At 40.1% G+C, this 15,202-nt stretch overlaps 3 protein-coding genes across 3 annotated transcripts; 1 reads left to right on the top strand and 2 right to left on the bottom strand.

Annotated features, from left to right (window-relative positions):
- Nucleotides 1-530: 530 nt before the first annotated feature.
- Yellow-g2 (L-dopachrome tautomerase yellow-g2) lies at nucleotides 531-3,930 on the bottom strand. The gene is made up of 3 exons (XM_076828239.1): nucleotides 3,624-3,930; nucleotides 2,799-3,054; nucleotides 531-1,205 (listed from the first exon to the last, which is right to left on the bottom strand). The coding sequence occupies exons 1-3, from the start codon at nucleotides 3,866-3,868 to the stop codon at nucleotides 579-581; spliced, it is 1,128 nt and encodes a 375-aa protein (XP_076684354.1). The 5' UTR covers nucleotides 3,869-3,930; the 3' UTR covers nucleotides 531-578.
- A 1,326-nt stretch (nucleotides 3,931-5,256) lies between these two features.
- On the top strand, nucleotides 5,257-9,806 carry Yellow-g (L-dopachrome tautomerase yellow-g). Its single transcript, XM_076828226.1, has 4 exons — nucleotides 5,257-5,409; nucleotides 6,187-6,704; nucleotides 7,465-7,879; nucleotides 8,501-9,806. Exons 2-4 carry the CDS (start codon nucleotides 6,219-6,221, stop codon nucleotides 8,731-8,733), a joined length of 1,134 nt encoding a protein of 377 aa, XP_076684341.1. The 5' UTR covers nucleotides 5,257-5,409; nucleotides 6,187-6,218; the 3' UTR covers nucleotides 8,734-9,806.
- Nucleotides 9,807-10,356: 550 nt separating this feature from the next.
- On the bottom strand, nucleotides 10,357-14,199 carry LOC143369532 (uncharacterized). Its single transcript, XM_076813584.1, has 6 exons — nucleotides 13,982-14,199; nucleotides 13,658-13,913; nucleotides 12,990-13,113; nucleotides 12,727-12,911; nucleotides 11,301-11,444; nucleotides 10,357-11,201 (listed from the first exon to the last, which is right to left on the bottom strand). Exons 1-6 carry the CDS (start codon nucleotides 14,143-14,145, stop codon nucleotides 11,019-11,021), a joined length of 1,056 nt encoding a protein of 351 aa, XP_076669699.1. The 5' UTR covers nucleotides 14,146-14,199; the 3' UTR covers nucleotides 10,357-11,018.
- Between the last annotated feature and the right edge of the window lie 1,003 nt (nucleotides 14,200-15,202).

Genomic DNA, 15,202 nt, shown 5'->3' with positions numbered 1-15,202 from the left:
TTTGCAGAGAATGCGATATTTGGTACTGGTTCAATATTTTGCACTGATTTTATTTTCTGGTTTGAATTTCAAATACCAAATAAAGTAAATTTATTAGATTTCTTCGATTTTTAAATGTTTTTCACAATTACTCCACACGGGGTAGGTCTGGGTTAGATGTCCTAATACTCATAAACGGCAGTGCATGTTTCATCTTCATTTTGATTATTTTTCCATTGGAGACGACTCCACTGGCCTCCTCTTGACTTCACCTCGACTTGACTCTGACTTAACTTTGACTTAACTTTGATTTAACTTTGACTTAACTTTGACTTAACTTTGATTTAACTTTGACTTAACTTTGACTTAACTTTGACTTGGGTTTCAAATATACCCCGATCTGATTTCGACAGCTTTGTTCTCGCTTCAATTTGATTTCGATTTTGACTCTGCTTTGCTTCCAATTTCAAGTTCCGAAGAACTTCAACTTCCTCTTAACTCTAACCAAGAAGACTCAAGGAAAGCGCAAGGTAGACAAATTACACGATTCCTACTATACCTAGAAATTTATTTCACCACCTGTACACGCAGCTCCCACTCTACATAAGTCTAAGCGCTTGGTTGGCGCCGCACCCCACGGTGCCCTCCATGAAGTCAGGGAAATTGGACTCGAGCACGCGCATCCTGGACCTCCTGTAATCGGCGACGACATGGGTAGCCAGCGAACACTGGGGGCTGGTGTAGACCAGTTGGAAGTAACGGGAATCGAAGGGAGTACGGCTGCTGTCCCATCGGTACACGTCTGCCTCGCCCTCGTAACGGAACAAGAGGGCGCTGCCATTGTCCGTACCCAAAAGGACCATCTTGTTCGGTTTCAATCCAAGATCGTGGATACGCCCGTTCGCGGAGCCATTCCGCAGGTGGTCTGTTCTGATAGAGAACATACGGCTGCCGCATAGGTAGGTGAAGACCAAGCAGGTGCTTCCGTCTGAACGACGTAGCAGGGCGAGGTACAAGACGTCTCGCCGGGTGCATCCCAAAGTGACAGCCTGCGGCAGAACGACACGATAGCCGCGACCTGAAGTGATATCGTACACGAGGATGGCGCGCGTGGCAGCGTCGGACACGTAGATGAAGACGCGACCGTCCTGGCTGTAGTCCGCCACCACGTACTGAAGACGGGACGTCGGGCTGGTCAGGCCAGTCAGATCCACTGTCTTCGCCAGCTGCGGGAGAAATGAAGGACGAGCGTGAGTAATGGCTGCGATTCGAAGGGGGAGCGTGTTAGATCCTGGGCCCCACTGGGACGCTGAGCTGGGAAGGTGTCTGAGGGATTTGGGGTTACTTGGTGATTGATTGTTGGATTGGTGAGTGATGAAGGCGTTGCGGGGGATGATTTGTGGATGGGTTCGAGGGAGAAATGGAGTGGGGAGGGGGATTGGAAGAATGACGATGTATGGATTAGGGTGTGGGATGAAAGGGAGAATGAATTTATGGATAGAGGGGTAGAGGGGTGGAGGTAGTGTTCCTTCTCGAGAAATTTTATAATTGCTTATTTCTTACTTCTCGAGAAATACTGTTTTAAATACTTATTAGCAACATTAGAACCTATATGAATTATAATAAAAAGTCTCAGTAGAAAAGATTCGACATTATTGACTGGTGAAGGTGCTCTTAAATTCATATTTAACAATTTAGAAAAATTGTATAGCCTACTCTATTAAGTAATAATGAGTTTATTGTGGTTAATAAAAAATAAATATCGAAAAGAAGAAACAAAACTATTGTATCCTTTAAAAAATTTTTGCATTGGTACGGAATCTTTTCAAAAAGATTCTAAATACGCGTTTTTTCATTTAATATCCAAGACAGATATGTATAAAACGGCAAAACAAATTCTGAGTAGCTAGTCTTTTCGGAAAATATAACAGTAACCATGATTCTCCTGAATATACTCAAAAACTTACGCATCCTCAAAATGAAGAATTACCATTAAGAAAACAAATTAGAGTTAGCAATCGCAGAGAGCCTCCAGAAATTTAGAATTTCATACTTTTCAGTCCACTGGAAGAAAGACACCCAATTTACCATAACTTTCGGATGTGCTACTCACGATCAAGCCAACATCCACTCAAAACGAAACAAATTCTTCTACAGCTACAAATTTTATCACAAAAAAGAAGAAAAGAAGTAGATTAAAAAACTGTTTTAAAACAAAAATGTAATGTTTCGCTTTGCACAAATTTTGTATTAAATAAAGAAAATCAATTATATTTAACATCTTTCTTCATTTATACAAGTTTTGTGCAACTTAGACAGGAATGAAGAATTAGTTAAAGTTTTCTTGTGTTTTTGACGAATATTATCAACATTATTCGAAGAATATTTATTTTCTAATATTTCTTTCAATTTCTCGATAATTCTCAAGAAGTATGATCTGATTTTTGATTTCTCGAGAAAGAAAAAAATATCGAAAAATCAGGAACACTAGATAGAGGGATAGAGGGATAGGGCAGCTGATCGCAGAGGATCCGCAAGATCATGGGTTCGAGTCCCATCGGCCGAGGCCTTTTTCCGTGGCTCCCGGAACACATAGGAATTACAAAACCTATTCCTACAAATCTACAGAAAGCTAGCGGAATAGAAAAATAACGGAATAGACTGATAGAAAGAAAAAGGTTATAATAGTAATAAAGGAAATAAAACAGTGCAGTGTAATTGCCAAAGAATCAGAAGTACCTCTTCTTCTCTCTTAGATGGGAAGAATAAAAAGAAAGAATATAGTAAAGCGGCGAGAAACAAAGGGACACGGAGCGTACCTTTCCAGTGCTGACGTTGAATGCGAGGACCTTCGGCGGACATTTGCGCACAGGTTCCTCCAGAGTGTTCACCACACCCGTGTCCAGGACCCAAAGGATATTCTGAGGATCCAAGTAAAGGTCCACTACGTTCTGGAGAGCGCTGCAGGTACCCTCTTCTTGGAGGGACCAACAGGGATAGGGAGTCAGACTTGCTTGGCAGCCTGTATTCATCAGAGACACTTTGGCTAATGTTGCTGGGACGCCTGCTTTGTACCTGCGTGTATACCAGGTCATACAAGATTGTGGTAAGGGTGTAGAATCGATTTTAAACGATGAAGAACGTTTCTGTAGTTCCTTAACACTCCAGATGGTGTTGCATTGAAACTAGTGGATATTAATCATGGAAGTGTACCAAAATACACGTTAGTTGGTACTAAAATACTTTATGCACTTCTAAGTAGTAAATTTGTAGTAAATATGAGCACTACCAAAGTGGTCTGAATTTGAAATGCACATTATTTGAGTATCATTCTTCATCGGTTCGATTGTAATAGACTTCATCAGTTTTACTAAATTTGTAGAAGCTTAAGGAACTTTTATATCTTATAAATTGTCAAAAATACGTCCGGGATGTGATTTGAAATATAGTTCCCAAAGTCACCTCAAACGTTACGAAGAAAGGGAGGAACATGTATGCTTAAGTTCCAAATACAATATTCTAATACGGCGTCAGCTGATCGAACATCCACCAATTCCAGACCATTCCCTTTGAGAATAACTTAAGATTGAATTCAATCAAACCTAATGCAGTCAATCTTTAACAGAGAAAAACGGTCACTTTACCTAGGGAGGGCCACAATGGCGTCGTCGTTGAAAATGGCAGCCCTGCTGGCGATCACGTTCTTCGAGACGTATTTCCCACTGTTCTTGAACATGCTCTTCGTAGCTGTGCACGGCCACTCGAAGGATCCACCGGTCCACTGAACATCCCCGCTCAATGGTACAAGTTCCTCTTCCGCCAGAGCCGAAGCGACGAAGACGGTGACGGCCACCGTCAACGTCACGAGCAACTTTACTTTGGAAAACATTCTGTGCAAGTCCCTGAAGGAATTGTCGATCGAGCTCGACTGAACTGAAGAATCTTCGCGATCACATCAGTTATATACGAGGTTCAACGCCTCTGGCGTGACGAAACTCTCGAGTTTGCCAAAATATTTATTGTTCCATCGACATGCGCAAACATTCCGTGCCTCGAATTCCCTTAACATTTGTTTTCCTTCTTGCGGACACGGAAGCTTTGTGGTAGCCTAAGCATTTAACAATTTTTCACCGGTTATCAGCCTAACAAAATTTACACCGTCCTTCGACTACGTTCCTTCCTACAATTCGAAGCATTGAGAGCAGAAACGGACTAACCCACATTGAAAAATAATTAATTTTTCTATTTTATATGATTAGTGGAGCTCAATTCAATTTTGCAAAAAAATATGGTCCGTTTTTATTTTCATTGCCACAATTCTGCCCTCGTTAATTAGAACGACTTATGTACCATTTTTTAATTTTGAAGATATGTTGAAATATTTCAAGTTCCACGCGTCTTTTATTTTTTAAGTAAAGTTAGAAAACCCTACGTGCTTCTTAGAGGTGTGGAGATAGTCTAATCTACATATTTAACATAACTGCTTTAGAGATGGTTAAAATATCCTGTCTGAAACATTTAATTAATTGCTACGTTGATAATACATTATCTACCGGTACACCTATTAGAAAAAATTACATTAAGCTGTCAAATGGCAACATTTTTTAAATTCAACGAAAAAACAAGGACGGCACAAAGAAAATGGTAAAACTTCAGTTTTCTCGTTTGTTTCGAAATGCTAGATACCTATATAGGACATTTTGACTAAGGAGAGCAGTATTATAAATTATCATTCTATTCCTCTGGAAAGTCGTTCATTCTCGTTCCTCTCCTCTTTTAATTATTCCAATTGTTTATTTATTCTACTCCACTATCTGCAAATTTTCTTATTTTAGTTCTGGATTCTTCTGTGTACTTAGATTTCAAAACAGCAGGGACACTGAACTTTGCCCATTTATCGTTTAATTAATTTTGTATTTTGTGATATAATAAAGTCGTTATTATTGTTGCTACTGTTACCATAATCATCAATCTTTTTACTAAATTGGTCACGAGACTTAATATATTTTTTAATATTGGAGTATTAGAATTATTATTATATTTAAGCAGTCGAGGTATTTCTTGTAAAATAAAGTTTTAAAGTAAAATGAAGACGGAATGGAGCTTTTGGAGATAGGAATTTCTTAGGTTGCAAAGTTTAGTGGAAGTCGTGCGAAGTAGGAGGATTTTCAGAACAGGAACTTCCTGAATCTCACAATATTTAGTAAACATTCGTCGTTGGTACTTTTCCTTGTTGTTTTCTAGACGTCATGCAGCCTTGTGCGAGCGGTACTGTTGCGAAAAACGGAAGAAAATGTTACTTTATAAATACGCAAAGTGTCTGCTATCAGGAGGTTATGGAATCGTCGATTCCCCTGCATATATAAGCATAAAGCCGAATTTACCAGTCACATAACCCAGCGTCTTCGCCCATCCGCACCGGAAAGTCGCGTAAGTTACTTTTGATAATTGCCTTGTACTTTCTATTACTCAATATCAGTCTTTCTAAGTCTAATTTTCAGTTTCTTGTGAAGGATATTCGAGAACAGAAAACTCCTTGGGAGAAAAATTTTTGTTGTCTAGTAATGAGCTTAAAAATTTCCAACGTAAAAATTTATTAGTCTAGTGGTCGTAATTTATTAATTTAAATTTCAGAAATTATTGAGTACCTGCTCTTGAATTTATTAAAAATTGGAATTATTCGAAAAATGAGAGGTATTAAAATTATTCAAAAAATTAGAACCTTAGAAATTTTAATTAGCTTAAAAACAGTCGGCTTTAAAACAAAAGTAGAAGCCCAGCAATTTCAATATCACCTGCCACAATTTAATTTTTCCAAAAGATAGAATTCTAATAAAAATTACAAATATAAAAAGAAATTATTTATTTATTTCAACAGGATCGAATCCTTCAGTCAAGAATTTAATTAATTCTCTAGAATTTAATTAATTCTCAAGAATTTAATCAATTCCCAAGAATTTAATTAATTCTCAAGAATTTAATTATTTTTCAAGAATTTAATTAATTCTCAAAAATTTAATTAATTCTCAAGAATTTAATTAATTTTCGAATATGATAATTTCCTTAAAGTAATTAATTTTTTTGAAGAATTGAAGTAATTAACTTCAATTTAGTCAAATAGCTGGTTCAATTTTTTGCGGAAAACCCATAACATTCTCTCTTTGAACCTATCCCAGATGCAATTCACATGACATTTCTCATCCACAGTGGCCCAGATTACTCTCTGCACCAAGTCCAGAATGAAGGGGTTCCTAAGTGTCATCCTCTGCCTGACGATCTCAGCGAGCCACCTCTGTCACGGTGACCAGGTGCTGCAGGACTTATCATTGACCTTGTCGGGGCACAGTCTGAATTGGCCCTGCCAAAGCACGAAGAACATCTACGAGACCAGCGGTCGTTACATCGCCAAGAATGTGATCGCCACGAGGACGCAGGTGTACAAGGACGAGGCGATCCTGGCGATGCCGCGCTACAAACCAGGGGTGCCCTTCACCCTGGGCGTCGTTTCCTTGAAGGCGAAAGACTGCGAGCCGAAAGTCTCCCCTTTCCCATGCTGGGCCATCCAGGAGGAGGGCAACTGCCAGGCCCTCCAGAGCGCCGTCGACATTGTCATGGACATGCAGGACATCCTGTGGGTCCTCGACGTTGGCATCGTCAACACTTTGGAGCAACCTGTCAGAAGGTGTCCTCCCAAAGTGGTTGGAATCGATGTGAAGAGTGGAAAGGTAGGTCTGCCTTTAGTTCAATGATTTTGATCACACGTAGAAGTGAATAGAATTCTAAGTGAATTTAATACGAAGCAAATTGATTTCGAAGTGAATTTAATACGAAGCGAATTGAATTCGAAGTGAATTTCGAAGTGGAGAGAATTGAATTTGAAGCAAATTGAATTCGAAATGAATTGAATCCCAAGTGAATTGAATTCGAAATGTATTGAATCCCAAGTGAATGTAACCCTTCGTTGACACACCTCTTTTTTCGATCAACTTTGACATACCTGGGTGGCTCATACCCCAAACAATTTTTGAACAACTGCCACTCCCATCTGAAGAATCCAAACGTTATGAAAACAGTCACGGGTCAATTTCAAGATCTCTAGAATGTATTCCAATAGTTTTTTTATTGAGATTTCATCACAGTTTTTGTAAAAAAAATCTAGATTACCATATGTCGAGAAAACGCGAAGAAAATCTTCAAAAAATTGTAACTTTTACAAATTTCAATATTAGAGGCTCAAAGTTTAAAGAGTTATTGTTCAGATATAATACTTTGCAAGAAAAAATAGTTTGTAAGTTGGCTTTGGAAAAAAGGTATTTATTATACATATAGAAGCTACAGAGCGTCAAAATCAGCTGATAGGTGGTTCACACCCAGAGTGTCAACGAAAGGTTAATAAATCCCAAAGAATTCCAATTAGCACACGTGTCAGCGAATTCTGTACACGCCGGCACAGTGATCCAATAACACGAATGCTTGTGATTGCAGGTGGTGAAGGTGATCGACCTGAGGCCCTTAGTGGACGTGTCCTCCCGCTTGCAGTACATGGCCGTTGACTACGCAGAGGACGGTCAGGTCTACGTGTACATCTCCGACGCGGGCACCAGAGCCATCATTGTCTACAACGTCACCGCAGACACCGGCTACCGCGTCGTTCTTCCCCGAGCTGTGACGTGCGGCTCGGAGAAGAGGGACGCGCTCTACTTGGCGCTGATTAGGAAGAGCTCCGGCATGCAGGTGCTCTACTTCACCTACCTGGGCTCCAGCAGAGTCTTCGCCATCAAGGCCACCAACCTGAGGGCTGGCAACGCGAATGGCTCCGTAGTAGACCTTGGTCTAAAGAAGAATAAGATCGTCGTCCTGGGCACTGACAACGCGGCCGCCATTTTCTTCAGAAACAAGGGTAAGAGGAGTTAGGAAACTTTTAGGAGAGAGTATAATATAAACGTCACCTTTTCTCGCGTTGTAACGAACTCTCGAATTCGTGACACAGTAATCCAGTAACACTGAGGCTATTTTCTTTCACGGCTCAGACTATATCGCTCGAGGAGTCGTGCAATTTCAGCTACCCCTGAAATTGAGGAGTTAAAATGGTGAAGGATGTACATAAGTGTAAAAAATGGAAATTTCAGCAGGTTCCTATGATCTCAGTTCTATCTTACGACAGCTGTAGAAACTGAGATAAATTATTCCAGCAATTGGGCATTATTCGTTATTCTCGAATAACTTTGCTTTATTCGGAATTCTTATTCGAGATCATTCGGATAAAAATTTATTCGAATGATGCCCAACTCTGTTTACATATTTTTCCGCTGAAAAAAATAATTTTCCATTTCTTTGACACTTACATCCTTCACGATTTCAACTATTCGATTCTGTTTCTTTTAGCAATAAGATTAAGATTCTCGTCTAAAAATTTCTTTCGGAGCACGCGCACCAGCTTAACAGTGACGCGGTTTCTGAAGAAGTTAGGGGTAGCTTTGAGTTCGTCCAGTGGGACTGACGGGACGTTTATGGTTTACAGGCGAGTCCGACGTCTACATGTGGAACACAGACACACCGTTCGTCTCGGACAACTTCCTGCTGGTGCAGAAGGGCAGTGACTGTAGGCTGCCAACCGAGGTGGTTGCTGGGTACAAGGGGCTGATGTGGGTGATCGAGAGCAACTTCCAGGATTACATCGAGAACGCCGTCAGCTGTTCCGGTGCATCGGTGTCCCTTCATCCTCTGGTGAATACCTGTGACGATCAGTACTGAGAGATGAGACTGACGAAATGAACTGTGTTTCGGGCTGTGTATCCTCAAGTGCTGCTGTAGACTCTAAAGACTCTAAAGGGTGTTTCAGGATTATTAGAACTGTAAGTGTCTATAGAGACTACGATGGATCATAGATGCAATATTAATGGAACTCTTATGAAAAGGATCTAAAAACTGGTGCTAAAAATAAGTTACTGAATTGCAAGTGGTATTCCGAGAACCTGATGCCTGTCGAGTTGAATGTGTCAATGATTAATGAGGGATCTACGAATAATTAGATCCCTATTATGAATTCTGTTCACGGTTTCAGTTTAGTGTGCTAATTCTAATTTTTTTTACAACATAAAATCCACACCAAATATGGATTTTCTTACGCATAGATGTCGCTCTTGCTTAATTCTGTATTAAGCCAATATGGCGGACGCACATGAAGGAACTCGATAGTACCACGAAAGAAATTCTTTACCGAAGAAATGAGCACCTTAAGAATAGAATAGTTCAAGGACCCAGTCCATCATTTTCATGAGTTCTATTGTGCAGTTGAGGTTTCGTGCCTGCAATTTTGAAACACCCTAACGTTAGGGTCTAACACCTCAAAATTATCAATATGACTGGTATTCAGAACCGATGTACGAACTCTGAAAACCAAATATTGTAATGGAGGACGATCTAAAAGACTTTCCACACGAGACACTTTTATATGTCACATATTGTAGGATTAGGAGCCCCTTTAAGAGCAGAGTTAGGCATTAACTAAATAAAAAATTATTTGAATAACGGATCAAAGTTATTTTAACATTACTCGTTATTCTAGCTTCGAAAATCCGACGCATGACGAATAATCTGTTTAACTTCTATTCGTTATTCGAAATTTTTATTTAAATAAAAATTTTGCCTATTTCTGCTTAAGAGGGCGCCCGGAATAACGGACCTCGGAAGATCGGGTTTGGCGGAGTCGGTTAGGCGACTGCCCAGTAAGCCGAGGATCCGCAAGATCGCGGGTTCGAATCCCGTCGCCCCAGGTCCGTTTTTTCTGTAGCTCCCCAAACCCATAGGAATTATAAAACCTTTTCCTGCAATATTATTAATCATATCTTTCTCCAAAGTAGCGCTGTCTCTGTAAATTAAATACATCAAACAAAAGTGTCACGTATGAAAAGCTCGTAGAATTCAAAAAGTGAGTGATAGGTATCTAGCCACAAGAATTATTCTAACTCTCCTGCAACAACCATGCAATAAAACCCTCGATTTCTTCTCGCGAAGAACTCAACCTGGACAAATATCAACCAGTGTCAGACAGAAAATCCCGACGATCCCTTTGATCGCCGATCGAGACGATACGACTCGACTCGTGCAGATTACTGTACAAACAGAGTGTCGCTTACGTAAATAAAAATTATTCATTCCTAATAATTCCGTCTGGTTAATCCCCTTTCGAGTGTAACGCGGAGGCAGCAGCTTGTAATATTACGCTTCTTCCGAGGAAGAAAAGAAACGAGAACGCGGGGACGTTAAGCGCGCAAACGTGTCGAGATAAGTGAAATTAAATAGCAAATATACGGGCGGGAGTGGTCGTGAAACGAAAAATGCTTGATAAATCGGAGTCCAAGCAACGTATAATTGAATTGTTAGTCGAGGCGGATGGTAAAGAAAGAACGTCGAAAGGTGCAATCAATTCTGCATTAATTAGGCAACGTCTTAATTACCCTCGAAGGCTGTCGTTTCACTTGACCGTTATGTAAGTGTTTAAGCATTGACTATCGACGACCATATTACCTACCTTAGGGATAGGGCTGTCAGTGCCATGAAACCAGACGAATCGCGATGTCAATTTCGTTCCCGATTACAACAGCCATCGTTCACTCTAACACCCTTTACATAATGAAATCCGATGGCTTGCCACCTCGACCGAGCGCCACGTCTCCTTCGACGTTCAATTTCCCCTTTTACCGCGAACGGGACAGGTTAATGTGAGTGATTAACGCAGGATTAGCAGGCTCTCTCTGACGTTTCTTGGACTTACAAAAGGTCATCGATGGAGGTACAAAAAAATTAAGTTAATGACGTGATTAATTAAATAATTGCGTCCAGCCGCTGGCAAGAGGTGAGAAATGAGTTTGAGCTGACTTTCTGGACGCAGATTTCCTGATTTCACGAGTTCCTATATATCTAGGTTCTTTGTGGTGGTATTGGCATGATGGAGGGTGGAAATTTGACGTAGCCTTTCACTAGCTTTCCATTATGCAAAGACCAGTGTTGGATTTGGTAGGTCAGCTTTTTTGGTTTCACGAAGTCGAATACTTTCCGATCTTGACAGTTCTGGATTTAAGTGTCGACCGAGAATTGAAGTTTCTTGAGAATGGACACTGCAAGTTTACCAGGCCCCACAGGTTCTTCTGGGTGTCCATGGCGTAATCGGTTACGCACGGGCAGTTTTCATTCTGCACAAGAACCGAATGACTCTCCGCCTGGAGATAAGAAGAGATGTATGTCATAGAAGTATGGTAAGATTGCGGCAGGACTTCTTTGTAAATTTGTTTGAAGTTTGAAGAAAAGAGTGGAATTACTTTGAGGGGGAGTCTGGTGTCCCAGCGGACGCTGGCTCTCTCCGAGGACATGAAATAGTGGAGGCCGTCCTTGACGTCGCAGAAGAGACCCGAGGAGGCGCCCATTTTGGTACCGTGCCAGACGACCGTAATGTTTCTCGATTTCTGATGTATCGCGGAACAAATGAAAGAGGTTCTTTTTAGTCAATTCTGAATTCGTTCAGAATTCATTCTGGATTCTTAGTGAATTCCAAATTGGTGCCACGTGAATTCTAAATGATTTCCTACTTAAGCAAATTCCAAGTAGATTCTAAGTCAGTTCTAAGAGAATTCGAAAGCGCTCTAAGTGAATTCTCAGTGAATCCCAAGCGAATTCGAAATGAATTGCATTTGGAGTGAAAAGGATTCGAACTGAATTCCAAGGGAATTCCATATGAATTCTGACTAAATTCTAAGCGAATTCTATCTGAATTCTAAATGAGAGAACACCTCATCTGAGGCCTAAGTAAATTCCAAATAACTTCCGAATAAAAACCATCGAAAATTCCTAGTGAATTCTTCCTACGTTTCAACTGAATCCTGAATCACTTCCAAGCAGGGGTTGAAAACAGTTAGATATCGGTTATACAGTAAACTCTCGCTATTAAATGTCATTTTTGTAATTTTCTCTGATTTCTCCTCTAGTCAAAAGTGTATTCTTCAAAATAAAACAAGTTTCAGTCGAATCGGGTAATAACTTTTGGAGATACAGCTCCCACCGATTTGGATGAATTTTTTGACGCCTTGACTTTAACGACTCCCCAGTGCCGTCTGCAATGATTAATTATAAAACAAAAAATTTATTTCTCTAATCTAGGACATCCTTAATACAATGCAAAAAGTCCCATTAAATTATATATAGTAGTTTTCCTTTAATTAATTCCTAAATATCACCTATTTTTTGGGCCCTAGACCGGAAGGTCCCCTTAATTTACAGATGCTGTCTTTCATTTCGGCTTTTCCTGCATTGATGGAGTTTTGAAAAGAGAGACACCAGACAGAAAGGCTCAGCGATAAAAAGACTTATAAACAAATCGCATTTCCATTAAAAAAAATGTGACATTGGTTGTAAATATTTTGGAACGTACTACGCATACCCGATGCGTAACAGATAGGATACATTGCTGTTATAAAACCGATATATAACCGTTACGGAACCGATGTAATATCGGTTCTGCAGAACCGTAACCAAAATCGATATAGCCAGAAATTTCGGTTCCTTATAACAGTTATTTAGAATATCGGTTCTTCATTACTGTTTCAGTCAGAACCGATATATAACAGTTTGAAACAGTTATTCTCGGAACCGTTTCAACCCCTGCTTCCAAGCGTATTCCGACTCAACCCTCTCAGAACCCTTAGCGCCACCGTAATTGAATAACAAAACAACCGTGTCCTTTCTACGTACTCCTTTGAACGTCGACGTGTCCTCCTCGGTCCATAAATCTTGCAGATTAATGCTAAACAAATCGAGGGAGTCGGAACCCGTCATGTACAATACCGAATTCTTCCTGGAAATAGCGAGGTCGGTGCTGAATACGCGGGGAACTTCCGGTCCATGAATCATCTTTATTCTCCACCATCTTTCTTTCTCTGCGAAGAAGTTTTCGTCCAAGGTAAGTTTACAAGAAGTCTGGCTACCTCCCACGATCTTTATCTTCATTTATTCACCTGACGTAAAAGCTATGATCGATTCATCCCCAGGATCTCCGACGTACCCTCTCGATCCCGATTGATCGATGGCGAGAGCTCTTAAGCTTCTTGTGGGCACATTCGTCAAATCAGTGCACGATACCTTTTCAAAATTTTAATTCGCTTTCAACATCGAATAATGCCAAATCCTTCAGGCGTCCCACTCACAAGGGAAGATCCCTAACCCAGAAATTAAAACAATTATGAATCTTTGAGGATATGTAGAGGATACATAGGTATGTATTACGATTTTTTTTTGCTCCGCAAATTCAATCTAGGGGGATGAAGTCGACCCCTGAAAATCCACCTATTTTCCGATTTCGCGTTATAAATCGCGAACAGTAAGAGATAGAAAAAAATTTGTCCGACAAAACTTGCTTCTTTTACTTAGGACTATCATTTGGTAGCTTACAGTTCTTAAAGTTCGCGAGTTATAACACAAAATCGGAAAATAGGCGGGGCTAAAATTTCCAGATGTCAATTTCACCCCCTAGAGTAGATTTGGGTAGCAGAGAAAATATATTCTCTACATCTCCCCAAAGTGTCATAATTTTTTTAATATCCTTGTTGGGGATCTTCCCTTGCCAATAACTTTCAACCAACGACAATTTTGATATAGATAAAATTATAGATCGTTTACATCTCACCAATTGGTTGTTCCTCTTCAGATTATAAATCACAATCCTGGCGGAGCAATCAAAGTTGTCTGGAACTTCCAGCAGCCACAAACGTCCCCGTGCATCAACGTCCAATCCCACGACCGTTCGAAGGCATTCGTCATTCTCAGGTTTATTCCGCGAGACGGGCGAGAATTTCGTGGATTTAACGAGCGGGAAACTAGATTCCGGCCAAGCCGCTTCGAACAACGTCATCGTGCCCTTGGATGTATCGTTCCCCTGCCAACTGCAGGCCAACATTCTCATTTCTCTCACGAACTTCCTGCCCTTCGGGCTGCTCTGAAATACGATTACCTTGGGATCGCTAAGAAGGCACGATTCCTCCAAATGGCGAACTTCCAGATGAAGATATCCTCCGGCAGACCCGCCGCTGCGAACTCCCAGCTAGTGGCCTTTCGCGGGACGAGGAAGATCGCTGTCGCGGTGTAGAGGACAAAAACTGTGCAACGAGGAAACATGACGACGATTGGAAAGATGCGCGCGTTTAAATCTTTGCGGATGGATTGACTCGCGAGCTAGTATAGGCCCGTCAGCAGAAGCTAAAGCATTCGCAATCCGCGAATCAGCATTCTATGGGACTCCGTAGGCACCGCGAAAGAAGGTCACGATTACGAAAAATTTAACACATCGATGGCTTAGTGTAGAAATATTTTATGCCCATTTTTTGTGCAAGTGGAGTTTTTACATGCAATGAATAGTTGCTGACTGTTTCTTTATACTGTATAAAAATCACATCCTTGTCCTTACTAATATATAAAAGTGAAACGTTGTCTGTTTGTTTGTCCTTTCACGCGTAAAAGGCTGAACGGATTTCAATTAAATTTTGAATATATGTTACATACGTCCTGGATTAGATTATAGGCTATTTATTTCTTTTGTTTAGGCTTTTTTATTTTCCAAATATAATAAATGATTCCCGGGTGAAACCGGGTAACGAGTCAGCTCGTTTGTATATATCTACTTGTACACGCGTTAAGGTTTTAGTGAAGCTAATTGTAAGTATTAGGTACTAAGGAACGCTAATGAGTAAGTCTTCAATTATTTAAGATAGGTTTAATTGTTTAAGTAGCAGTCTAATAGTTTAAGTCTATATTGACTAGATTGTAGTATCAGAAAACTGTTGGATTACTATAATTATTAAAAGGCAAAAGTGATTCAACGTTCAGGGAAACCTGAATATAGTAAAAGATAATGATAAGTCCGTAGAGCGTCTTTTTCTTTCAATATCCGGCAACGGTGATAAAACAGTCCGTTGTTAGAGAAGAGCTCACTTCTGTTCGGTATACCGTGTTAGAAAGACATTATTTCCCAGTCGTGAAATAAAACTAAAATATAAAATATAAAAGGCTCATTTATTTAATAACCAATTTCCAATAAAAACAACTACTTCATAAATTTGTCAAAAATTATATTTTTGTTCATTGTAGGTACATATGTCCGTGAATCTTAAGTAGCATTGTATATTTAAACCTGTTCTTCTTGAAAACGCTAAAAGTGGACGTACAATATTCATGC

The sequence above is a fragment of the Andrena cerasifolii genome, chromosome 1, assembly GCF_050908995.1.
Source record: "Andrena cerasifolii isolate SP2316 chromosome 1, iyAndCera1_principal, whole genome shotgun sequence".
Classification (NCBI taxonomy): Eukaryota; Metazoa; Arthropoda; class Insecta; order Hymenoptera; family Andrenidae; genus Andrena; species Andrena cerasifolii.
Note: the sequence above shows the minus strand (reverse complement) of the source record. Positions and strands in the feature narration are given on the sequence as shown.